Source organism: Hemicordylus capensis, chromosome 2 (assembly GCF_027244095.1).
Source record: "Hemicordylus capensis ecotype Gifberg chromosome 2, rHemCap1.1.pri, whole genome shotgun sequence".
NCBI classification, from domain to species: Eukaryota; Metazoa; Chordata; class Lepidosauria; order Squamata; family Cordylidae; genus Hemicordylus; species Hemicordylus capensis.
In genome coordinates, this window is record NC_069658.1 from 239,722,050 (window position 1) to 239,747,335 (window position 25,286).

Sequence of the window (25,286 nt, forward strand, 5' to 3'; positions counted from 1 at the left end):
CCCTGTGTTTTTTCTGTAAATATTTGTTTACGCTCTCTCTGCACAAGGAAAGCTAGCTCTTCAGAGAGGCTGTCCTTGCTAGGCTGCTCACTGATGCTGAAGCACTTGCATCTCCAGACATCATTTTATATGAGGCACCTACAGGGCAGCTTGCTAATCAGGCAAGAACATCGGAACATAGGAAGCTATTGTATACTGAGTCGGACCATTGGTCTATCCAGCTCAGTACTGTCTTCACAGACTGGCAGCGGCTTCTCCAAGATTGCAGGCACAAATCTCAGCCCTATCTTGGAGATGCTGACAGGGAAGGAACTTGGAACTTTCTGCTCTTCCCAGAGCGGTTCGATCCTCTGAGGGGAATATCCTACAGTGCTCACACTTCTAGTCTCCCTTTCATATCCCTTTCAGAAATTGAATAAATAATAATAATATTGTGTGACCAGGGTGGACCCTGCTTAGCTAAGGGGACAAGTCATGCTTGCTATCACAAGACCAGCTCTCCTCTGAGGCCTTTGATTAGGACCGTGCTTGTGCCTCAGGGCAGAGAGTTTGGCCTCCTACCTCACCCTGCTAGTGTCACTTCACCTGCCTGATGCTCCCTTCATTTAGAAGCCGGGGAGCATCTGGAGAAGAGAGAAGGTGGTGCCTCACGTGTGGTCTCTGGCTCCTCCTGCCATTCATTGACTTCTGGGTGTGCGGGGATGGGGTTTTAGCATTCCTTCTTTCCCTGTGTGTTCAGAGGCCAGTGAGCAGCAGTGGGGGAAAGGGGAGGTGGGGTGGAGTTGGCCCAGCCACTTGACACTGGTGTCTGGATCGAGGTGATGGGTGGAGGTGGGGTGGCAGTGGCACTGCTTTGGTGCTGCTTTTAAGCCATCACCCAATGGCATCCAAGCTGCCATGTCACATAATGATTAGACCAGGACTGGGAAGACCTGGCTTCAAATGTCCATTCTTCCATGGAGCTCTCTGGGTGGCTTTGGGCCAATTGCTTACCTTTCAGCTTAGCCTTCTTCGCTGCTGGTGCCATATTAGGGACACGCGACTGAGCAGGGGTGCAGCTTTCAGGGCTGCTTTTTTTTTTTTTTTTTTTTTGCGGGTGGGGGGACACACAACAATATTTGTATTGTAGGTAGAGGAATGTTCAATATTTGCTCAGGATCCCTCTTATCTTGGATCTTTTCAAAGGGGAGTCTCAGTGTCATACTTCCATTTCCTGCACCTGCCATGTGAAAGGAAAATCATTCCGTTTGCCAAAATCTTGCAGATCCTCCAGCAGTGTTTATATAAGAATCAAGGCCCAGGGGTGCCTGAAATGAGGTGGACCATCAATTTGCTCCCACCAAAACTATATGCAGAGGAGGAGTGCTGGATTTAGGGGTGCACAACTGAATAGGGCCCCAGGCTTTGGGGAGCAGCATACAGGGGTGTCGTTCAGGGGAAAACAGATGAGGTGTTTGTTTTTTATGAGGGGCAGGCAGGATCCCTTTTGTCTCTTTTTAAAAAGAAGGCTAAATTCCGTATTGCGTTTTCTGCCCGTGTAATGTGAATGCAAAACCTCTGGCGGGCAAGAAAAACCTGGATCAGTTATTAACCCAAATGGAGGATAGGGGGAAAGAAGGTGGAAGGCTTGTGGCGGGGGGGGGACATTTGGGGAAAAGAGAACCGCTGGGTGATTTTGACAAACCAGGAACAGGACTGAGAAGTCAGGGATCCGGGTGTGCCCCACCTGAGGCTGGCCAGCAGCTAGCTGTTCTTGGCCTGTGACTCCCATCATCTCCAATATTTTGTTGCTTGGGAATGATGAGAGGTGTGACCGGTCAAGAACAGTTGAAGAGCCTCACGTGGGTCAGCCCTGGACCAGGGACTCTTCTTTTTCAAGGCACAAGGGGAGAGACCCAGCTCGAGAAGTCCCGATCAAGGAATCCCAAGCAGGTGCGGATCCCCCCCCCCCCCCCGCCGTGGCCTGCTCCTCTCCTGGCTACGTGCACTCTTTGCTCTCTCTTGCAAGGCAGGGATGGAGGGAGGAGCCCCCTTTGCTGCCCGGGGAAGGTCAATTTAAGGGTTAACCTGAGGGAGTCCAGGTTCCTAGAGAGGCCACTGGGAAGAAACATTCGGCAGGGGCGCCTTCCCTTCCGGCCCCTCCCCCGAGGAAGGCGCCTTTGAGTCTCTTCCTGCCCACGGCGGGATCTACAGCCCCCCCTTGAAGATGGAAACTCGCTGGTTGCCATCAATGTAGGTGGGGTGCGTGGGGACCCCAGAGCCGCGGAGGGAGGCGATGCAAGGGAGGAAAGCCGGGAGTGGGCTTGGGAGGACAGAACCAGGCGAGAAATGCCCCAGGTGGGCAATGAGGGGGCTGAGATGTTTGCTGTTCCCCCAGCTTCACCCCTCTGGGAAGGCAGCAAGAAAAGCAAATGTGTAGATCACGACATAAGAAGAGGAGCCCTGTTGGATCTGGCCAAAGGCGGCCTATTAATCGGTGCTCCTGGGAAGGAAGGAAGGAAGGAAGGACGGAACAATGAAGCCCCCAAGTGGGGAAACGAGGAGCCGCCCCCTCCTCTTGGGGTTCCCTAGTGGCTGGTGACGTTCAGGGTCATCGTGCCAGCTGTGATCCTGATGGAAATATACAGCTGTCCAGGCTAGTAGGCATCGATCACGCTGTTCTCCGTGGATTGGTCTAATCTCTTCTTTTTAAACTGTTTAAATCGGTGGCCATCACCAGAGATGCACCTAGGTAGTTTTGGAGCCTGGACCTAAAGGTATTTGGACCCACCCCACAAGTTAAGCATCAGCCCCCTACACACACATGCTGTGACATATGCAGTATTTTTAACAAGTGAGTTGTTGAAGGCACAAAGAACAACTGAAGTAACAAGAATGTAAGAATATAAAACAGGTGAGTTTATGCAAATATGCATTAGCAGAAACATTTCAACACACAACCTAACATATTCCTATCCCACTTATGTCTTTCTCCACGCCCTCTTCAGTCTCTAAAGCACCTGGCACAGGTAGCAATTGCACACGGCCACATGGCGCAACATGGGTTGGTGTGCCATCCAGGACAGACTAAAGGGGATGTGGGGGGCATGGGGTGTGCAGGTCCTGGACTTTGGCCCTGAAGTTCAGGGGTAAGTGCGCCTCTGGCCATCACCACATCCTGCGGCACTGAATTCCTAGTTTAACCACACATTGTGTAAAGTGGTACTTTATTTTCTGTACAGAATCTCCAAGTTTTTAGATCCAGTGGATCACCCGGAGTTCTAATATGAGGAGGGAGGGATGGAGAAACATTTCTCTATATGCCCTTGATATGCGTTGTGCATAATTTTGTGTGCCTCTATCATGTCCTCCCTTACCTGCCTTCTTTCTAAACTAAAAAGGCCCAGATATAGGGTTTTCTTCTCAGGGAGTTGCTCCAACCCCCTGATCATTTTCGTTGTCCTTCTCTGCACCTTTCCTGGCACTAATCTATGTCTGCTTAGTTTATTCCTATCTATGCTTTGGTCACACAAGCATGTGTTTGGATATTCCCATTGTATAGTGTTGATTCATGTTTTTAGAAATAAATATTGAAATTATTTTAATGAAATGTAGCCACATGAGTTTTTTGTTGGGGTCTGTGCGGTAAAGGGGAGGGGCTGGATCACGTGGCCCTGAACTTGATGCAGGCTTCATTTATTTTTTATTTCTCTAAGTAAACTGCTTTGGAAACTTTTGTTGGAAAGCAGTATATAAATATTTGTAGTAGTAAATCGTGCATCTCAAGGGAAAGAACCTTTTCCCAGTCTCTGTTTCTCTTTCGATCTTTGTCATTTGTCTTTTTAACAGAGGAGTCCAGGCACATGGCAGAATAACCCCTTTTTGCCTCTAAAATACCTTCCATGAAAGTGTCATTGTTTGCACTCAGAGTAATGTCTTGAAGGACTTCGCTTCAGCTGTTTGGTGAGCCCCTGCCTTAAGAAAGAGGCTCCTTGGACTACGGGCCAAAAATGGAAGAGCAAGACTCAAGTGGTCCTGAAGCAGCAAGAGTCCCAGAGGCAGTTCAAGTTTGGCACACTGGAGAAAGATTTGTGCAGAAGGTTCTGGGTGGGGACAGCATCAGGTCAGATGTTCCATGCTGGAGATTCAGGCAGTTCTGCTACCAAGAGACTGCAGGGCCCCGAGAATTTTGCAGCCAACTCCATGATCTTTGCCGCCAGTGGCTGAAGCCAGAGAGCCACACGAAAGCTCAGATGCTAGACCAGATGGTCCTGGAATCATTCCTGACTGTCCTGCCCCCAGAGATGGAGAGCTGGGTCAGGGAATGTCAAGCTGAAACCACATCTCAGGCCTTGGCCTTGGCAGAAGGTTTCCTCCTGAGCCAGGCAGAGGACAAGAAGCAGGAAGAGCAGCAGGTGAGTGTGTCTCTCCTATCCTGGTAACTCCTAAGGACTGAAAACGTTACTGAGGGTGGGCTGGAAATCCTAACAGATGCAGTTTTGGGGTGGAAACATTCCCAGAAGGATTATCTTAAGTTGTTTTTTAAAAAACTGTACCATATTTTGTTGATGTTGAATTGAAATACTGTTATCGTATCTTCTGATTAAAAATTCAGAGAGAAGTGAATACCATTTATAGAAGCAGAATGAGCAGCAGCAGCTGAGAGAGTGTTTCAGCCTGGGAGCTCCAAGTAACTATGAATATGATAGTGAATATGAGGCTGCCCAGCAGTGTTCCCTCTAACAGGAATTCCCAGATGTTTTTGACTACAACTCCCAGAATCCCCAGCTGCAATGGCTTTTGCTTGGGGATTATGGGAGTTGTAGTCAACAACATCTGGGAACATAGGAAGCTGCCATATACTGAGTCAGACCATTGATCTATCTAGCTCAGTATTGTCTTCACAGACTGGCAGCGGCATCTCCAAGGTTGCAGGCAGGAATCTCTCAGCCCTATCTTGGAGATGCTCCCTATCAGGAAGGGAACTTGAAACCTTCTGCTCTTCCCAGAGTGTCTTCATCCCCTGAGGGGAATATCTTACAAAGCACACACTTCTAATCTCCCATTCATATGCAACCAGGGCAGATCTTGCTTAGCTAAAGGGACAAGTCATGCTTGCTACCACAAGACCAGCTTTCCTATAACAGGAATCCCTGTTAGAGGGAACACTGATGCCCAGATACTCCCCTTGGGACCAATAATTTTTAGCCTACTTTCCAGTATGCTTATGAGACCACCTGGCATTGTGTGTATGCATGTGCACACATCGCCCTATCAACTTTGCAATGCCTGGACCAATATGAACCAAATCAGAACAGTTGTAGGGACACATAGTGTCATCTCAGTGGTATGGTTTGTGATGATGTCATCCACTCTGATTCAGGATGGCGGATGCATGAACGATTGAGGCGCAAGTGGACTAACTTGTGAACTTCCTAACCAATTTGGACCAAATGTATTCCAGTTGTAGAGATAGTAAAAGGAAAGTAGGCAGATTAGTTCTTTCTAGAACAACTTGTTATTTCCGGACATGTCACCAGAAGGGTTGCCTCAACCCCCTTCCCTGCCTACAGCTCTTTGATTGAATTGTTTATATTTCACCTTTTGATGAAGAATCCACAAATCATGTTAAAACATGTATATAATATTTGTTACAACAGAAGATTAGGAAAAAAATAATGAAGATAAGAACCCGTTAATCACAGCAAGCTGAGCAGGAGAGCCTAACCCCACCATCAGCCATTTTCATTTTTAATTTGGGTCTCTCCTGGGGCTCTCCACAATACACTTTCTTTGGGTTTGTGCCTCAAATCTACAGGGCAGACAAGATCTCCTGAGCACAGAAACATTATTATATCTGCTCCACTCCTGAGAACGTCCTGTCTCAGGTTCCTTAGGCTGTACAGCAACATTAAGAAGTGTGTAGGGTCTATATTGTGTCCCTCAGTATGAGCTGTTTCCTAACTCGCCTCCCCCTCTCTGGGGTTTTCTGTGCTTTCAGGGGCAGCGACTGGCAGCAGAAATGGTGGGCGATTTCTCCGAGGCAGAGAAGTCTCCGTTGGACTCCGGAGAGAGGCCGCTCTTCAGGGGGAAGGGCCAGGATTGTGACCGAGGTGCCCCCTCTCTGGGTATGGACTGATGGGGCCTATTTCAACTTGGCCTCTCTCTTTCTCTCTGCTGTATCTGAAGTGCTTGGGCTGATCTCATGGGGGCTCTTGAGCCTGGGTGGAGTCAAGCATTGGTCTCTGCAGCCTCTTCTCTGAATTTGAAAATGAACTTACTTTCCATGCTTAAAGACTTCATAATATATGGCTAAACTAGTGCTTTGAATGCTGTCCCAGAACTTAGGAGGGAAGAGATTTTCACAGAAGCAAGAGATTGAGAATATGTGAAGAAGTATGACTTAATCTTTCAGAAGCATTAAGTGCTTGAAGCAACATGTAGTAATAGAAATCTAAAGATTTTTCAAAATCCTATCGGAAAAAGGATTTAAGGACCCTCCTCTTTGAAGAGTCTCTTTAGTATTTTAACTGGCTGCCTATTTTCCTTGGGTTTTATGCTTGGTTTTAATTGGTGTTCCAGTTCACGCTTAATAAGTTTTTAGCCCAATTTTTGTGCTGTTTACCTGTCTTACATTTTATATTGATTTGTTGTGATGTTTTATTATTATTGTTAAATGGTCCAAGCAGTGTTCTTCTGGAGGGGTGGGACATAAGTCATGATCGGGACTTCTTGGCTGTTCTATGATCATGTCTTCTCCCTAGGTTATGGAATGTACTCCCCGTTGGTACAAGAGTTTTATCATCTTTGGAGGCTTTTAAGAGAGTCATAAAGACCCATCTTTTCAGCCTGGGTTTTAATAATATTTGATTGGTTTTAAATGGTTTTTAAATGATTTCTATGTTAATATTTTTACTGCTTTTATTTTATGTTTTATGTTAATATTTCAAGTGGTTTGAATTTATAATGTAAACCACCCTGGGTTGCTTTAGGATGGGCAATATATTAATGAAATCAACAACAATAAAAATTAATAAGTGAATAAACCCAGTGCATTAAAATCAGACTGAAATCAGTTTCAGAATTGGGAGGATACCCTGAAAACAGGAAAGCTTTCTCTTTAGGAAATAGATTTTCACCTGACAGGGCTGCTCAGGTGACCTTAATGACTGAGGGTGTCCACGTGGGAGAAGGTGATTCCTGGGCAATGCAGATCCTGGGCCATGTAGTGGTTTAATGGAAAGAAGCACCTTGAACTGGATCAGGCAGCTAACGGGATCCAACATCTTCCCACCTCCCTTGTTTCCCTCCTAGGCAGCAAAAAGATGCCGGTCCCTCATTCCAGGCCTTCTCCTCTCTTTGATGGAGGGGATGTGGTTGCTGTGCCATCACCGGATCAGGTAAGAGAGAAATGGCTGGAGGAGATGGGCAGAAGACAGCCCTGGGTGTTTCTCCACATCCCCCAGGGCCTGAAAGAATCTTCCTCTTTCTCTTCAGTTCTGTAAAAGGATGGCTTTTCACTAGGGAGGCTTTGGATGCCACTGAGGAATTACTGGGTCCATCAGGGGAAACTCTAGTCATCTCAGATTTAGTATATTTTTGGATTCTTGCATTATCTCTAAAGAGAAATGGTCGTCATCTACTTTCAGGGCCCAGTGACCTTTGAGGAGGTGGCTGTGCATTTCATGGAGGAGGAGTGGGCACTGCTGGATCCAGAGCAAAGGGCTCTGCACAGAGAAATCATGGAGGAGACATCAGCGCATCTGGCTTCACTGGGTAAGGCTCCCACTTCTCAGTAGATAGATTCAGAAAGTCTCAATACACTGTCAGGACCACACTGAGAAGGATGCTGGCTGGTCCATATACTCCTTGCCTGATCCATTTATTTGAGTTTGTTTGTTTGTTACATTTATATACTGCCCCATCCAAAGGCTCTGACCTCAACATGCGAAGGGGATCATACAGAAGAAGGCGCTCTCTAAGGTAACCTGGACCTAAGCCATTCAGGGCTTTAAAGGTGATAACCAGCACTTTGTATTTTGCCTGGAAACGTATTGGCAGCCAGTGCAACTGTTTGAGGACAGGCATAATAGGTTCTCTCCGGGTTACCCCAGAGACCAGTTTGGCTGCCGCATTTTGAACCAACTGAAGTTTCTGAACTACGTCCAAAGGCAGCCCCACATAGAGCACATTGTAATAGTCATTCCTGGTGGCTACCAGCTGATGCACCACTGTTTTGAAATCGTTCTCTTCAAAGAATATATGAAACTGGCGAATCAGCCGAAGCTGGTGGAAAGCACTCCTGGCACTAGCCTCCATTTGAGATACCAGGGTGAGGCCCGCAGCTTGCACTGAAGATGGCGACTGCAGTGTGACGTCATCCCCCGCGGGATGCTGGAAACAGGGAACTTCCTGTTCCCAGCTAAATAGCCCAAAGCACAGCTTCACCGGCAGCAGTGGCTGCGCAACTCTATCTTTGTGATGGCGCCGGGCCATGGAGAGCCGGCAGGGGGCAGCTGCAGACCTTCCCCTCCTCATCTAAAGCGTCCACCTGCTGGTGTGGGCCCTCTCCCAGCTCGGGGCGACCGCCCTGGTCTCCCTGAGCTCACAGGATGGTCCTGTTATTGAACATACTATTCTGCGAATGTGTCATTAATCGATCTTGCCCTACAGTGTCTCCTTTGACTGGCAGGAGCCTTCCAAGACCTACAGAGCTCCTCCATTGGGAGATGCTGAGGAGTGAGCCTTGCTGAGGACTAAGCCTGGGAGCTGATGTATCCAAACACTGCTGCCCTACAACATTTCAGATGTCAGTTCATCACAGCGGCTTTTCAAATTGTGACAGGGTCTGCCTCTGAGCAATGTCTTCTATATCCAGTTATTCATAGGCTAATTAATTGGGTTTGCTTCCTGAAATGAGACTGTGTTTATCTCTCACAAGATTTCTCTCCTTGTTGTTGCAGGTGATGAGAGGGGGCATGGGAGAGATGGTGAAAGGCACAGGAGAAAAGCTGGAGGAAAACAGGAGTGGAGAAAGGAACCCATTCCTTCCAAAGGGAGTGACTTGCATGGAATTCCAATCCAACAAGAAATTCACAAAAGAAACAAAAGGAATACGATTCCTCTACATGCAGAAATCTCAACTAAGTCAAGCCTTAGCAATCATGAAACAGACCACACTGAGAAGATACAATATAAATGCACAGATTGTGGAAAGAGCTTCAGTGTCAGAGGAAGCCTAATTTCCCATCAGCGAATCCACACAGGGGGAAAATCGTATCAGTGCTCAGTGTGCGGAAAGAGCTACGGCAACAATGCAAGCCTTCGATACCATCGTAAAAGCCACACTGGAGAAAAACCATATCAATGTTCAGTGTGTAGAAAGAGTTTCAGCCATAAATCACACCTTACTGAACATCAAAGAATCCACAGAGGGGAGAAACCACATCAATGCTCAGTGTGTGGAAAGAGCTTCACCAGCAGCACAAACCTTACTTACCATCAAAGAATCCACACAGGGGAGAAACCATATCAATGCTCAGTGTGTGGAAATAGCTTCAGGAACAACGCAAGCCTTCTTTACCATCATAGAAACCACACTGGAGAAAAACCATATCAGTGCTCAGTGTGTGGAAAGAGCTTCAGCCACAAGTCACACCTTACTGAACATCAAAGGATCCACACAGGGGAGAAACCACATAAATGCTCAGTGTGTGGAAAGAGCTTCAGCCATAGATCACACCTTACTGAACATCAAAGGATCCACACAGGGGAGAAACCACATCAATGTTCAGTGTGCGGAAAGAGATTCAGCAGGAGCCCAAACCTTATGCGCCATTGTAGAAGCCACACTGGAGAAAAGCCATATCAATGCTCAGTATGCGGAAAGAGCTTCAGCCAGAATGACAACCTTACTGCACATCAGAGAATCCACACAGCTGAGAAACCATATCAGTGTTCAGTGTGTGGAAAGAGCTTCAGTCGGAGTGCACACCTTTCTTCCCATCAAAGAATCCACACAGGGGAGAAACCATATCAATGTTCCATGTGTGGAAACAGCTTCAGGAACAACACAAGCCTCATTTGGCATCAAAGAGGCCACACCGGAGAAAAACCATATCAATGCCCAGTGTGTGGAAAGAGCTTCAGGAACAAAACAAGCCTCGTTTGCCATCAGAGAGGCCACACAGGAGAAAAACCATATAAATGCTCAGTGTGTGAAAAGAGCTTTAGCCAGAGTTCACACCTTTCTTCCCATCGAAGAATCCACACAGGGAAGAAACCACATCAATGCTCAGTGTGCAAAAAGAACTTCAGTTCTAATGGAAAACTTACAAAGCATCAAAGCATTCACAAAAAGTAGAAAACATTTAACTGCTCAGGATGTGGAAAGAGCTTGGTGTCAAATACAGAACTTCATATCCAATTACTTGCATACAGAAAATGTCACCTAAATTACTTTGTGCTGAGACAAACTACAGATGTGAACTGAGAACCACTATCTACAACTTTCAGGGAACAGGTGAAGTGAGGTGGAAATCTCCCAATCTTAATCTTTGAAGAAGAGGACCTGGTAAACTGCAGTTTTATCAGCTTGACGTTGCTATCTGGCAAGATCCTAAAACAGATTATTAAGCAGTCTGTCTGTGAGTATATAGAAAAGGATCTGGTGATTAGTGGGAGCCAGCATGGATTTGTCAAGAACAAGTTATGGTGGACCAGCCTCATCTCCTCTTTCTACAGAGGGATGTCGGGGATGCTTATCGCACTTGCAGCTGACCTGAAGCTGGAGGGACTAGCTAATACCAAGGAAGGTAGGGTGTGGATTCAATCCAATCTGGAAAGATCTGAATATTGGCCCAGTACAAACAAGAGGTAGTTCAACTGCAAAATAGTTTTATGAATGTGGAAACTGCTACAATGTGTGGATGCAAGATTCTCTTTAGAAAGGACTACTGTTTTGTGTTCAAAGAAGAAAAATTGCTAATGAAAGGCAAGTTAAAGGGCAATGAACTATTTGAAATAGATTTCAAAAAGGAGCAAGCTAATGTTGCAGGTGTATGTGCATACAGATTGTATTAGTCTTTGGCATTCTTGTTTTGGTCACCGTAGTAATGAATGTATCTCAAAGCTGGTACAAGAACAGTTGGCAAGAAATATGTAGATTAAACCTTGTAATACGAATATTTATATACAGCTTTTCAACAAAAGTTCCCAAAGTGGTTTACATAAATATGAATGAATGAATGAATGAATGAATAAATTTCTTCAGAAGTGAAATGTACTGATTGTGTAAAAGGAAATTCTACTTTAAATACATGTAAATACTGTAATACTGTAAAATACATGTAAATACTGTAAATACATGTAAATACTGAAATACATGTAAATACTGAGCTAGATAGACCAATGGTCTGACTCAGTATATGGCAGTTTCCTATGTTCCTAAGTCTATCACAGAAAAACAATCCAGTGAGGTTTTGGATTTGGTTTATAGTGATGTCTGTAGACCCTTTCATGTGCAAACACCATAGAAGAAGTTTGTTTTGTAACCTTTATAGATGCTTTTTCTTGTTATGTGTACACTTACTTAAAGAGAAAAAATTAGGTGTTGTTTAAATTTAAGGAGTTTGTGAATAGAGTAATAAATTTTGAAAGAAACCTAAAACCTTACGTATTGATAATGTGGTTGAATATACTGGAAAACATTTTGAACAATACTTAAACGTAAAGGTAAATTGCATTGTCAGGTCAATTTTGACTCCTGGCACCCACAGAGCCCTGTGGTTTTCTTTGGTAGAATACAGGAGGGGTTTACCATTGCCTCCTCCCACGGTATGAGATGTGCCATTCAGCATCTTCCTATATCGCTGCTGCCTGATATAGGTGTTTCCCATAGTCTTGTAAACATACCAGCAGGGATTCGAACTGGCAACCTTCTGCTTGTTAGTCAAGCACTTCCCTGCTGTGCCATTAGGTGGCTTTGAACAATACTTAAGAGCATGGAATTAAGAACATAAGCACAGCCCTGCTGGATCAGGCCCAAGGCCTATCTAGTCCAGCATCCTGTTTCACACAGTGGCCCACCAGGTGTCTCTGGGAAGCCCAAAGGCAAGAGGTGAGGGAATGCTTTCTCTCCTGCTGTTGTAACTGGCACTGAGACTAAACATGAGAAAGAAAAGTTAAGGGTCATGAACTATTTGAAATCAATTTCAAAAAGGAGCAAGCTAATGTATCAGCTGGTATTGAGATTAAACATGAGAAAGGCATGATATTGAGTATTGAGATAATGGGCGAGATATTGAAACTAAACATGAGAAACTATGCCATACACTCCTGAACAAAATTGCATTGCTGAAAGAAAGAAAAGAACCTTATTTGAAATGTGCAGAAATATGCGGCTTGGTGCTGGCTTAGAAAATAAATATTGGGTAGACTGCCTAATAAAAATAAAGTGGAAATACCCTTTGAGTTGTGGAATGAAGTAAAACCGAATCTAAAGCATATCAGCGGTTTTGAATGTAAAGGTTTTGAATGTAAAGCCGGTTCCCAAAGAACAAAGGGGAAAGTTGAATTGAATGCAGTGAAAAGGATTGGACAATATTTAAAAGGAACAGCTGCTTTGGAATTGCTGCTGCTGGCCAGCAAGGATGCTAAATTGATAGGTTACATGGATGCAAACTGGGCTGAAGACCTAAAGGACTTCAGAAAACCAACCAGTGGCTATGCATTCTTCTATGCAGGATGGACAAATTGCTTGGATGAGTAGAAAGCAGTCAGTTGTTGCTCTTGCCTCCCACTGAGGCTGAATACATTTCTGTAGCACAAGCATGTGAAGAAGTTGTGTGGTTGCATAGGCTTCTTGAGGGCTTTAAAATAAATGAAGCAAAGCCAGTCATGATGTATGAGGATAGTGGTTTGAGTGCTGGACTAGGACCAGGGAGACCTGAGTTCAAATCCCCATTCAGCCATGAGACTTGCTGGGTGACTCTGGGCCAGTCACTTCTGTCTCAGCCTAACCTACTTCACAGGGTTGTCATGAGGAGAAACTTAACAATGTACTCCATGGAGGAAGAGCGGAATATAAATGTGACAAACAAACAAAGCTATATTCTTGTTACACAGACTGAGAAATCCACACATAGAACCAATCATATTGACATGAAATATCATTTTGTGAGAGACTTGCAGGAAAAGAAGTTGGTTCATGTGAAGTATTGTGCATCAGAACAAATGATAGCAGACCCTCTCACAAAACCCTTGCCAAGAAATCAATTTTAGACCTTTGCAAGAAGCATTGGGACTTGTGAATTAGAGGACAAAGACAATGAGAATGGGAATGTTGAAAGTTACCATTGTCTATTACTCTCCTATGCAGTGTTTATGTCTATGTATGTTTGTGTAGTTTGCCCTAGCGGAGGAGTAGAGTGCACTGGTTGGTTGATTTGACTTTTGAATTCAATCCTGTGTCTGTTCACAAGTGTTCCAACCTTTGAACTGTATAGAAGCCGCTCTGTTTCTCTCCTGGACAGGAGACCGTTATTTTGTTGTTTTTCTTTCTGCAAATAAATAGAAGCCTCATTGCTTTATCCTCCACTCCACTGTGCATTCCTGCAACACTTTCTGCAGCACTCTCTCCTAGGCATTGCACGCTAAGTTACAGTATTAGGTCAGTTGCACTGGTTGCCAGTCAGTTTCTGGACCCAATTCAAAGTCTTGGTGCTGAACTTTGAAGCCCCGAACGGCTTAGGACTAGCCTACCTGAAGAAAAGTCTTCTCTAATATATTCTAGCCCATCCTTTAAAGTAGTCATCAGAAGCTCTTCTCTGGTGCCACTGCCTACAATGGTTCTACAGCTGGCTACCAGGGAGAGATCCTTTTTGGTAGTGGCCCCCTGCCTGTGGAATTGCCCTCCCTAGGGTGACCCACCTTCTGTCTAGGGATGTGCACCATCCTGTTTCAGGTTTGAACGCGGGGGTAGGAGTGGCTGTAAGGAAGCAGGAGGGTGCGCCCCCCCCACGCTTCCCCCACTCGCCACGCTTCCCCCCTCCAGTGTTCTGTGTATAAATAGTCTGATGGGGCGGCAGCATACCTCCTTGTTGCCCCATTGTTCCCCTGTCTGGAAGCGACTGGAAAAGTGCTGTGTGCACATTGCGTGCAGTCTGGTCAGGGAAACAATGGGGTGGCAAGGAGGTATACTGCCACCCTGCCAGACTACCACAAAATCAGCTCTCCTCACTACCACATAACATGAATACAAAACCTCCTTTGGCTGGCAAAAACAAGCAGCACCCTGGATCAGTTAATAACCCAGCTGGAGGATAGGGGGAAAGAAGGTGGAAGGAAGGGGAGAGGAGAGCTGGTCTTGTGGTAGCAAGCATGACTTGTCCCCATAGCTAAGCAGGGTCTCCCCTGGTTGCATCTGAATGGAAGACTAGAAGTGTGAGCACTGCAAGATATTCCCCTCGGGATGAAGCCGCTCTGGGAAGAGCAGAAGGTTTCAAGTTCCCTCCCTGGCTTCTCCAAGATAGGGCTGAGAGAGAGACTCCTGCCTGCAATCTTGGAGAAGCCGCTGCCAGTCTGTGAAGACAATACTGAGCTAGATAGACCAATGGTCTGACTCAGTATATGGCAATTTCCTATTTTCCTAAGGGGGGCCTTTTGGGAAAAGGCAGAAGCGCTGGGTGATTTTGACAAACCAGGAACAAGACTGAGAAGTCAGGGATTCCGGGGTGACGCACCTGAGGCTGGCTAGCAGCCAGCTGTTCTTGGACTGCGACTCCTATCATCCCCTGCTGCTAAGATTTTTTGTTGCTTGTTGATGAGAATTGCAGCTGAAGAGCCTCACGTGGGAGTCAGCCCCCCTGGACCAGGGTCCAGGGACTCTTCTTCAAGGCACAAGGGAGGGACCCAGCTCGAGAAGTCCCGATCAAGGAATCCCAAACAGGTGCGGATCCACCTCCCCTCCGTGGTCCGTGCAAAACGGCCTCCTCGCCTGGCCATGGACTCTTTGCTCTTTCTTGCAAGGCAGTGATGGAGGGAGAGCGCCCCGTTTTCTGCCAGGGGAAGGTCAGTTTAAGGGTTAACCTGAGGGAGTCCAGGTTCCTAGAGAGGCCACTGGGAAGAAACATTCGGCAGGGGCGCCTTCCCTTCCGGCCCCTCCCCCGAGGAAGGAGCCTTTGCGCCTTCCTGCCTGCGGGATCTGCAGCCCCCCCGCCTTTGGAGAGGGGAACTCGGTAGTTGCCATCAATGTAGGTGGGGTGCGTGGGGACCCCAGAGCCGCGGAGGGAGGCGATGCAAGGGAGGAAAGCCGGGAGTGGGCTTGGGAGGACGGAACCAGGCGAGAAATGCCCCAGGTGGGCAATGAGGGGGCTGAGATGTTTGCTGCTCCCCCAGCTTCACCCCTCTGTGAAGGCAGCAAGAAAAGCAAATGTGTAGATCGCGACATAAGAAGAGGAGCCCTGTTGGATCTGGCCAAAGGCGGCCTATTAATCGGTGCTCCTGGGAAGGAAGGAAGGAAGGAACAAGGAAGCCCCCAAGTGGGGAAACGAGGAGCCGCCCCCTCCTCTTGGCTGGTGACGTTCAGGGTCATCGTGCCAGCTGTGATCCTGGTGGAAATATACAGCTGTCCAGGCTAGTAGGCATCGATCACCCTGCCTGTTCTCCAAGAATTGGTCTAATCTCTTTTTTTTTAAACTGTCTAGATCGGTGGCCATCACCACATCCTGTGGCAGTGAATAAACCACGCTGTGTATAGAAGTACTTTTTTGGGCTGTCCTCAATCTCCCAGTCACCTCGGATTCTAATACGATGATGGAGGGAGGCAAGGAGGGAGGAAAAAACCAACTTCTCTATATCCACTTGATATGCGTTGTGCATATTTTTGTATGCCTCTATCATGTCCTCTCTTGCCTGCCTTCTTTCTGAACTAAAAAGGCCCAGTTGTAGGCTTTTCTTATCAGGGAATAGTTCCAGCCCCCTGATCAATTTGGTTGTCCTTCTCTGCACTTTTCCTGGCACTGACCAACATCTGCTTAGTTTATTCCTATTTATGCTTTGGTCACTCAAGCATGTGTTTGGATATTCTCATTGTATAGTGTTGATTCGTGTTTTTAAACCTTTTAAATAAATATTGAAATTAGTTGAAATTTGATGTTTAGCCACCTAGTTGGTTTTTCTTTCTTTCTGTTTTTGTGTGGAAGACAGTAGAGGATTGATTCTTGATTTTGCCTCATAGGGAGGGAGCTTGGGTAACTGAGCAATGTATTCTAGGCATCGTGTGTGGGGGGGTCTTTTGTGACACCCCATCAAGTAGTTTATTTCCCCCTCTTTTCCTGCTAAGCCGGAAGAAATCCTGACAGGACATGAGAGTAGAGTATTCCCTATGAATGTGGATATAGTGAATGTAATTCAAAACAAGCCACAGCTGCATAATGAGATGGAGGAGTCTTGGGAGCTCCAGGGATTTTGTGGAGAAAAAGGTCAGGATGATAGTTGCTGATAGGGAAGGGGTGATCCATTGCCCTCACAAGTGAAATGTAAAGAAGCAGCCACTAATGGTAGGAGTGGGGGGCTGAGAAGTGAATCCTAGGGTTCCCTCGATTCAGCCCCACAGGAGATGCCCAAGGCTGCTGATCCACCCAAGTGTTCCTCCCTGACCTCCACATTGGGGAGCCTCCTGATTCTCGCTCTCTGCTAATCCTGAAGGTTAATCAGTACATTTCCCTAATCTTTGGGTGCCTTTGGTGGTTTCAGAAGCCCTATTCAGATGTGGCGATCACTGCACAGTAGTACACTTCCTGTTTCCAGGTGCACTTTTAAAAGAAATGCACATACAGTCATTGTCTAACTACATGGACATTCGTACTGACAGCTGTACTCATCTACAATTTAATTTCTGAATTGGCTAAAGTGGTTTCTATATAGAATAGGAGGTGGGCAGTGAAAGGAAAGGTAGACAATGAGATGAGGGTAGGAAGGGGAAATTGGTGTCTGTGCAGTAGAGGGGAGGGACGGGATCACGTGGCCCTCAACCTGATGCAGGCTAGTCGGTGCATCTCAAGGGAAAGAACCTCTTCCCAGACTCTAGTTTTCTTTCAATCTTTCTTATTTGTCTTTTCAACAGAGAGGAATAGCCCAGTCACTAGACAGAAGAATCCCCTTTTACATCTAAAAGTGTCATTGCTTTCACTCTGGGTAATGTCCTGGCTTTGCAGGACTTCGATTCAGCTGTTTGGTGAGCCCCTGCCCTAAGAAAGAGGCTCCTTGGACTGCGGGCCAAAAATGGAAGAGCAAGACTCAGGTGGTCCTGAAGCAGCAAGAATCCCAGAGGCATTTGAGGCTTGGCATGCTGGAGAAAGATTTGTGCAGAAGGTTCTGGGTGGAGACACCATCAGGTCAGATGTTTCATGCTGGAGATTCAGGCAGTTCTGCTACCAGGAGGCTGCAGGGCCCCGAGAATTTTGCCGCCAACTCCATGATCTTTGCCGCCAGTGGCTGAAGCCAGAGAGCCACACGAAAGCTCAGATGCTAGACCAGATGGTCCTGGAGTCGTTCCTGACTGTCCTGCCCTCAGAGATGGAGAGCTGGGTCAGGGAATGTCAAGCTGAAACCACATCTCAGGCCTTGGCCTTGGCAGAAGGTTTCCTCCTGAGCCAGGCAGAGGACAAGAAGCAGGAAGAGGAGCAGGTGAGTGTGTCTCTCCTATCCTGGTAACTGAAAACATGAATGAGAGTGGGCTGGAAATCCTAACAGATTTTATAGTGCAGTTTTTTTGTGGAAGCATTCCAGGAAGGGTCATCTTAAGTGGGTTTTTGAAATACTGTTATCATATCTTCTGATTTAAAATCCAGCGAGAAGTTAATACCATTAGTAGAAGCAGAATCGGCAGCAACAGCAGTTGAGAGAGTGTTTCATCCTGGGAGCAACAAGTGGCAGAACATGAATATGAGGATGCCCAGATATTCCCCCTCTGACCAATATTTTTTATTTCTGGAGATGTCACAAGAAGGGTTGTCTCAACCCCATTCCCCACCTCCAGCTCTTTGGACTGAATTGTTCTTGCTGTTGTTATTTATATCTCACTTTTTGATGAAGACATGTTAATAAAACATGTATAAGATATTTGTTACAGCAGATGACTAGCAAAAAAACAATGAAGATTGTAAAAACCCACATCCAACGGAGCAGGAAAGCCTAACCCCATTCAGCCATTTTAATTTTTAATTTGGGTCTCTCCCAGAGCTCTCCAAAATAAACTTGCTTTTGACTTGTGCCTCAAATCTGTAGAATACAGAGCAGACAAGATATCCTGAGCACAGAAACACTATTATCTCTGTTGCACTCCTGAGAAAGTCCTGTCCCAGGTTTCTTGGGCTGTACAGCAACATCAGGAAGTTTGTAGTGTAGGTACGATTTCGTATCCCTCAATATGAGCTGTTTCCTAACTCCATCCCCCTCTCTGGGTTTTTCTGCACTTTCAGAGGCAGCGACTGGCAGCAGAAATGGTGGGCGATTTCTCTGAGGCAGAGAAGTCTCCGTTGGACTCCAGAGAGAGGCCGCTCTTCAGGGGGAAGGGCCAGGATTGTGACCGAGGTGCCCCCTCTCTGGGTATGGACTGATGGGGCCTGTTTCAACTTGGCCTTTCTCTTTCTCTCTGCTGTATCTGAACTGCTTGCGCTGATCTCATGGGGGCTCTTGAGCCTGGGTGGGGTCAAGCATTGGTCTCTGCAGCCTGTTCTCCCTGTTTGAAAATAATAGTTTCCATGCTTAAAGAATTTATAATGTATGGCTAAACCAGCACGTTGAATGATGCCCCAGAGCTCTGGAGGGAAGATATTTTCTCAGAAGCAGGAGAACATAAGAACAGCCCTGCTGGATTCAGATGACCTTAATGACTGAGGGTGCCCACGTGGGTGAAAGTGATTCCTGGGCTTTGTGGGTCCCAGTTGATGTAGTGGTTTAATGACAAGAAGCACCTTGAATGGGATCAGACGGCTAACGGGATCCAACATCTTCCCACCCTCCTTGTCTCCTAGGCAGCAAAAAGATGCCAGTGCATCATTCCAGGCCTTCTCCTCTCTTTGATGGAGGGGTTGCAGTTCCTGTCCCATCACCGGATCAGGTAAGAGAAAAATGGCTGGAGGAGACGGGCAGAGGACAGCTCTGGGTCTTTCTCCACATCCCCCAGGGCCTGAAGGAACCTTCCTCTTCACTTCTATTAAATTTGGCCAATAAGGAGGCTTTGGATGCCACTGGTGCATCTCTGGGTCCTTCAAGGGAAACTCTAGTCATCTCAAATGTAGTATATTTCTGGATTCTTGCATCACCTATTAAGAAAAATGGTCGTCTTCTTCTTTCAGTGTCCATTGACCTTTGAGGAGGTGGCTGTGCATTTCTCGAAGGAAGAGTTGGCACTGCTGGGTCCAGACCAAAGGGCTCTGTACAGGGAAGTCATGGAGGAGACTTCAGCGTATCTGGCCTCACTGGGTAAGGCTCTCGCTTTTCAGTGGATAGATACAGTATGTCTCAATGCATTGTCGGGACCGCACTGAGAATGATCCTGGCTGGTCCATACTCCTTAAGTGATCCATTTATTTTACTCTTTTAAAAACCACCTTGGTATTCCAGTAAGTGCCCACAAAGTGTGGATAACATCCAACAATAAAAGGCAAAATGCATCCTCCTCTTGAGGAGGTCGGGCTGCACGAATGTTGCAGTCCCCGTCTGAGGAACTTGTTGCTTCTGCTATACAGCAGATCTCCAGAAATTGGAAGTTGCCTCCTCTGCTCTTCTTTGGGGGCATCAGGATGGTCCAAGAAGGATTTTAAAAATATATAAATTTCTTCAGGAAGAAATGTATATATATGCCCACAAAAGGCTCATAATGTAAAGACACATATATACTCTAGTACACCTTAAGAATAAGTTACAGTTTCCCGATGGTGTATTTATTTCAGCTGATCTAAATACTGAAGTGTGTAATGCCATCTCACTAGAGGCAGTTGGCAAGAAGACAGACACCTGCTACAGCTGCTGGCGGGGAGGCAGACCTGGGGCTGAATAGGGACAGTTGCTTAAGTCCCCCTGTTCAATACAAGAGCTGTCATATGACAAGGTGCCTCTGTGCTCAGTTAGCTTTTCTCTGTGCTGTGGCCAAGAACTGAGCCCCTGACTCCTTCTCCCACCTTGCCTCCCTTGTAGCTTTCTCAGAGAGTAGCATTTGCATCTTGATAACAGACGGAGGCTTCTGGTCCTGAGCAATAGCCCCTCCCCTGATGTCCCTTCCCTGGGCAGGAGTTACCAGATCTTTCCATGTTGTCCTTTCAGTCCATGGGCTGAAGGGAGGGGAGAATTCAGACAGGCTTGAGTGGATTCCCAGAATATTGGTTGTTGCCAAAGGTGCCTGAATTCTCTCGTCTCTTTGTTCCCTTCCAAGTAGCACTTTTGGGTGCCAGAGCTGACCTCACCTTCTTGCTGGAAGAAGGACCGGTTGCCAAGGGCTCTGAAGAAGGGGAGAGATCAGCATGTAGCTCACAAGTTGTGGGGTGGGAGCCTTTTTAAGACATTTCAGATGAGGAATATCTGGTGGATACTTCACTAAATGGGAAAAGGTGGTGCTATACGGATAGACTCTCTGTGTCCCCACTCTGGGTGGAACTGCCTAGGCAATGCCAGCCCTCCCTCCCTCCCTCCCTCCCTTCCTTCCTTCCTTCCTTCCTTCCTTCCTTCCTTCCTTCCTTCCTTCCTTCCTTCCTAATTTATTCAATTTCTATATCAGCCTTCCGAAAATGGCTCAGGGCAGTTTACACAAAGAAATAATAAATAAATAAGGAGGATCCCTATCCTCAAAGGGCTCACAATCTAAAAAGAAACATGACAGACACCAGCAACAGTCACTGGAGGTACTGTGCTGTGGGTGAAATGGGCCAGTTACTCTCCCCCTGCTAAATAAAGAGAATCACTACGTTAAAAGGTGCCTCTTTGCCACGTTAGCAGGGGTTGTTATTGAGCATTCTATTCTGCGTACGCGTCATTGATCCATCTTGTCCTATAGTGTCTCCTGGAAGGAGCTTTCCAGGAGCTTTCCAAGCTGATCCAACGGGAGTTGCTGCTGAGGACTGAGCCTGGGATCTGATGAATCTTTGCTGCCCACCAAGATTTCTGCTGCCAATTCATCACAGCTTTAATCTGTGGCAGGGTCTGCCTCTGCTCGAGGTCTCCTATACCCCATTATTCATCGTTGAGTTAATTGGGTTTGCTTCCTGAAATGAGACTGTCTTTATCTCTCACAGGATTTCTCCCCTTGTTGTTGCAGGTGATGAGAGGGGATATGAGAGAGAGGGTGAAAGGCACAGGCAAAAAACAGGAGGAAACCGGGAGTGGAGAAAGGAACCCATTCCTTCCAAAAGGAGTGACTTGCATGAAATTTCAATCCAACAAGAACTTCACAAAAGGAATACCACCACTCTACATTCAGAAATCTCAACTGGTGAGCCAGGTCTTAGCACTCCTCAAACTGATCACACAGAGAAGACCCAGTTTAAATGCTCAGATTGTGGAAAGAGCTTCAGTCACAGAGGAAGCCTAACCTCTCATAAGAGAATCCACAGAGTGGAAAAACCATATCAGTGCTCAGTGTGTGGAAAGACCTTCAGACAGAGCTCAGGCCTTAGTTACCATCAAAGAATCCACACAGGGGAGAAGCCGTATGAGTGCTCTGTGTGTGGAAAGCGCTTCAGCAGCAACACAAGCCTTGTTTGCCATTACAGAATCCACACCGGTGAAAAACCATATCAGTGCTCAGTGTGTGGAAAGAGCTTCAGCCAGAGCTCACACCTTTCTTCCCATCAAAGAACCCACACAGGGGAAACAGCATATCAATGCTCAGTGTGCGGAAAGAGCTTCAACAGCACCACACACCTTACTTACCATCAAAGTATCCACACAGGGGAGAAACCTTATCAATGTTCAACATGTGGAAAGAGCTTCAGCAACAACACAAGCCTTACTTACCATAATAGAACCCACACTGGAGAAAAACCATATCAGTGCTCATCGTGTGGGAAGAGCTTTAGCTATAGCTCACACCTTACTGAACATCAAAGAATCCACACAGGGGAGAAACCACATCAATGTTCAGTGTGTGGAAAGAGATTCAGCAGAAGCCCAAACCTTATGCGCCATTGTAGAAGCCACACTGGAGAAAAGCCATATCAATGCTCAATATGTGGAAAGCGTTTCAGCCAGAATGACAACCTTGCTTCCCATCAAAGGATCCACACAGCGGAGAAACCATATCAATGCTCAGTGTGTGGGAAGGGTTTCAGCCGGAGTTCAATCCTTACTTCCCATCAAAGAATCCACACAGGGGAGAAACCATATCAGTGTTCCATGTGTGGAAAGAGCTTCAGGAGCAACACAAGCCTTATTTACCACAAAAAAGGCCACACCAGAGAAAAGCCGTATCGATGCTCAGAGTGTGGAAAGAGCTTCAGCCAGAGCTCACAGCTTTCTTCCCATCAAAGAACCCACACAGGGGTAAAACCATATCAGTGCTCAGTGTGTGGAAAGCACTTCAGCCAGAGTGCACACCTTTCTTCCCATCAAAGAATCCACACAGGGGAGAAACCATATCAATGTTTGATGTGCGGAAAGAGCTTCAGGAACAACACAAGCCTCATTTGCCATCAAAGAGGCCACACTGGAGAAAAGCCATATAAATGCTCAGTGTGTGGAAAGAACTTCAGCCAGAGCTCACACCTTTCTTCCCATCAAAGAACCCACACAGGGGAGAAACCATATCGATGCTCTGTGGGTAAAAAGAGTGTGAGCCAGAACTCAAGCCTTACTTCACATCAAAGAACACGCATAGGGCAGAACGAGCTTCAGTCCTAACCAAAAACCTACTGTGCATCAAAGCATTCACACAAGGTAAAAAGCATTTAACTGCTCAGAATGTGGAAAGAGCTTGGTGTGGAGTACAGAACTTCATAACCAATGAGTCTCATACAGAAAATGTCACCTAAATATCTGGGTGCTGAGTCAACCTGAAGTTGTGATCTGTGAACCACTATATACAGTCCTTAAGAACTCCCAGAGAACAGGTGAAATGAGGTGGAAATCTCCCAATTGAAGAAGAGGAGCTGGGAAAACTGTGCAGGTTTATCAGCTTGACGTTGCTACCTGGCAAAATCTTAGAACAGATGATCAAGCACTCTGTGATCATATAGTAAAAGATCTGGTGATTAGTAGGAGCCAGCATGGATTTGTCAAGAACAAGTCATGGCGGAGTAACCTCATCTCCTCTTTCAACCGAGTGACAAGTTTAGTAGATCACGGCAGTGCTGTGGACATTGTGGCTCACATCCTGACTAACCAAGTGCTTGCAAAGAGGGGTCCTGGGAGCACCGAGCCATTGCACTAGCTGCTTGTGTCAAGTCTGGAGCTTACAGCCCAGACTAGTGTTGCGCTAGCACAAGGATGCTTGAGCTTGTGCACCTGCATCCCGTCTCATTTTGTTTAAAGGGAAGTTTTGTGCAATTGCTGTTTTGTAGTGCAAACTGTTTTGTAGTGCAAGTGTGTGATCTTGCACTAGCTCAACTTTCCTCAACATAAGAGCCTTGCTGGATCAGACCCAGGACCATCAGACAGGGGTTCTGTAGCAGTTTCCTGAAGTGAGTGTCCCAGTGGACAAGAAAACCAATAAAGTCCTTCCAGCAATTAAAATTCTATAGGAACATAGGAAACTGCCATATACTGAGTCAGACCATTGGTCTATCTAGCTCAGTATTGTCTTCACAGACTGGCAGCAGCTTCTCCAAGGTTGCAGGCAGGAATCTCTCTCAGCCCTATCTTGGAGAAACCAGGGAGGGAACTTGCAACCTTCTGCTCTTCCCAGAACGGCTCCATCTCCTAAGGAGAATATCTTGCAGTGCTCACACATCAAGTCTCCCATTCAGATGCAACCAGGGCAGACCCTGCTTAGCTACGGGGACAAGTCATGCTTGCTACCACAAGACCAGCTCTCCTCTATGATTCTGTGTTATGTCACTTCTCTCCAATCAGACTTGAAGACAAAAGAGAATATCTACACAGCATAAAAGGCATACGCCTGTTCAAAATGGGAAGGGGAAAGGAAGCTTTCAGCAGCAGCAAATTGAGAAAATATCTCTGTGTTGGAAAGATTGTGCAGATGGGAGCTGAGATCTTTCATGGCATCTGATTTGGGATTAACTCTGCCCTGGACTCTTCTGGCAAAGGAGACTTGCCTCACAGGGACCCTGGAAGCTCCCCACTGCCACAGGGCTGGTATCCAGATGTACACCTGCCTTATAAAAGAGAAAAAATCTGATGAACCCTCTCCATTGCAAACTCATCTGGGAGCATGTGTAGGTTTGTGGCAAAATCTGTGAAAAATGTTTATGAATGGTTTTGTTTGATTTGACAGTTTCTCTAGCTCAGGCCTAACCTTGGGCCCCCAGATGTTGTTGGACTACAACTCCCATCATCCCCAGACATGGCCTTTGTGGCTTAGGATGATGGGAGTTGTAGTCCAACAACATCTGGGGGCCCAAGGTTAAGAAACCCTGCTCTAGATGAAGAATTACCAAGATGCGACTCCTGCATGCCTGATGCTTGGCTGTAATGGTATCAAGATAGCTGCCATCATACACACACATTCAACCTCATTAATTATTATTATTATTATTATTATTATTACATTTATATTCCGCTCTTCCTCCAAGGAGCCCAGAGCGGTGTACTACATACTTAAGGTTCTCTTTCACAACAACCCTGTGAAGTAGGTTAGGCTGAGAGCAAAGTGACTGGCCCAGAGTCACCCAGCTAGTATCTTGGTTGAATGAGGATTTGAACTCGGGTCTCCCCGGTCCTAGTCCAGCACTCTAACCACTACACCACGCTGACACTTCATTGTCTCTATCATTATTTGGCCACTTTTGTTGTGAAATGTATCATTGGAAAGGTATCTTCATAAGTTACAAAATGTAACAATATGATTCCCCATGTTTCCCCCCTATTTTTTTTAATACAGCAAGTAGGCGGGGGGCGGGAGGGGTGATGTTTAACATGAATTTCAACCATAGAAGTTCTCACAGTACATGTTTTGGATATCCCCTTGGGACTGGCTGGCTTTACATAAGGTGGACCTTACTTGCACGTGGAATTCTTGGCCATTTGAGCAGTTTGATGCTGACCGTTGAGGAGAGGCAGTTAGTAGGGCCAGCAGGATGTTAGGCCCTGTATGGGATATCTCTCCAGTGAACGTTTAGGTGGCAAAGCTGCAC

General features: G+C 46.3%; 1 protein-coding gene across 1 annotated transcript; it reads left to right on the top strand.

Annotated features, from left to right (window-relative positions):
• Positions 1-2,008: 2,008 nt before the first annotated feature.
• Positions 2,009-24,453, top strand: LOC128343893 (uncharacterized). Its single transcript, XM_053293329.1, has 12 exons — positions 2,009-2,893; positions 3,829-4,394; positions 5,981-6,107; positions 7,294-7,379; positions 7,629-7,755; positions 8,943-10,339; positions 10,595-10,793; positions 17,234-17,667; positions 18,462-18,588; positions 19,017-19,102; positions 19,341-19,467; positions 21,296-24,453. Exons 2-12 carry the CDS (start codon positions 3,990-3,992, stop codon positions 22,873-22,875), a joined length of 4,695 nt encoding a protein of 1,564 aa, XP_053149304.1. The 5' UTR covers positions 2,009-2,893; positions 3,829-3,989; the 3' UTR covers positions 22,876-24,453.
• Positions 24,454-25,286: the final 833 nt, after the last annotated feature.

Excerpts from the sequence above, each read along its gene's own strand:
- LOC128343893 (XM_053293329.1), top strand. The coding sequence starts at position 3,990 with ATGGAAGAGCAAGACTCAAGTGGTCCTGAAGCAGCAAGAGTCCCAGAG. Across the intron at positions 6,108-7,293 it reads CCGAGGTGCCCCCTCTCTGG|GCAGCAAAAAGATGCCGGTC; the intron begins GTATGGACTGAT and ends TTTCCCTCCTAG. Across the intron at positions 7,756-8,942 it reads AGCGCATCTGGCTTCACTGG|GTGATGAGAGGGGGCATGGG; the intron begins GTAAGGCTCCCA and ends TTGTTGTTGCAG.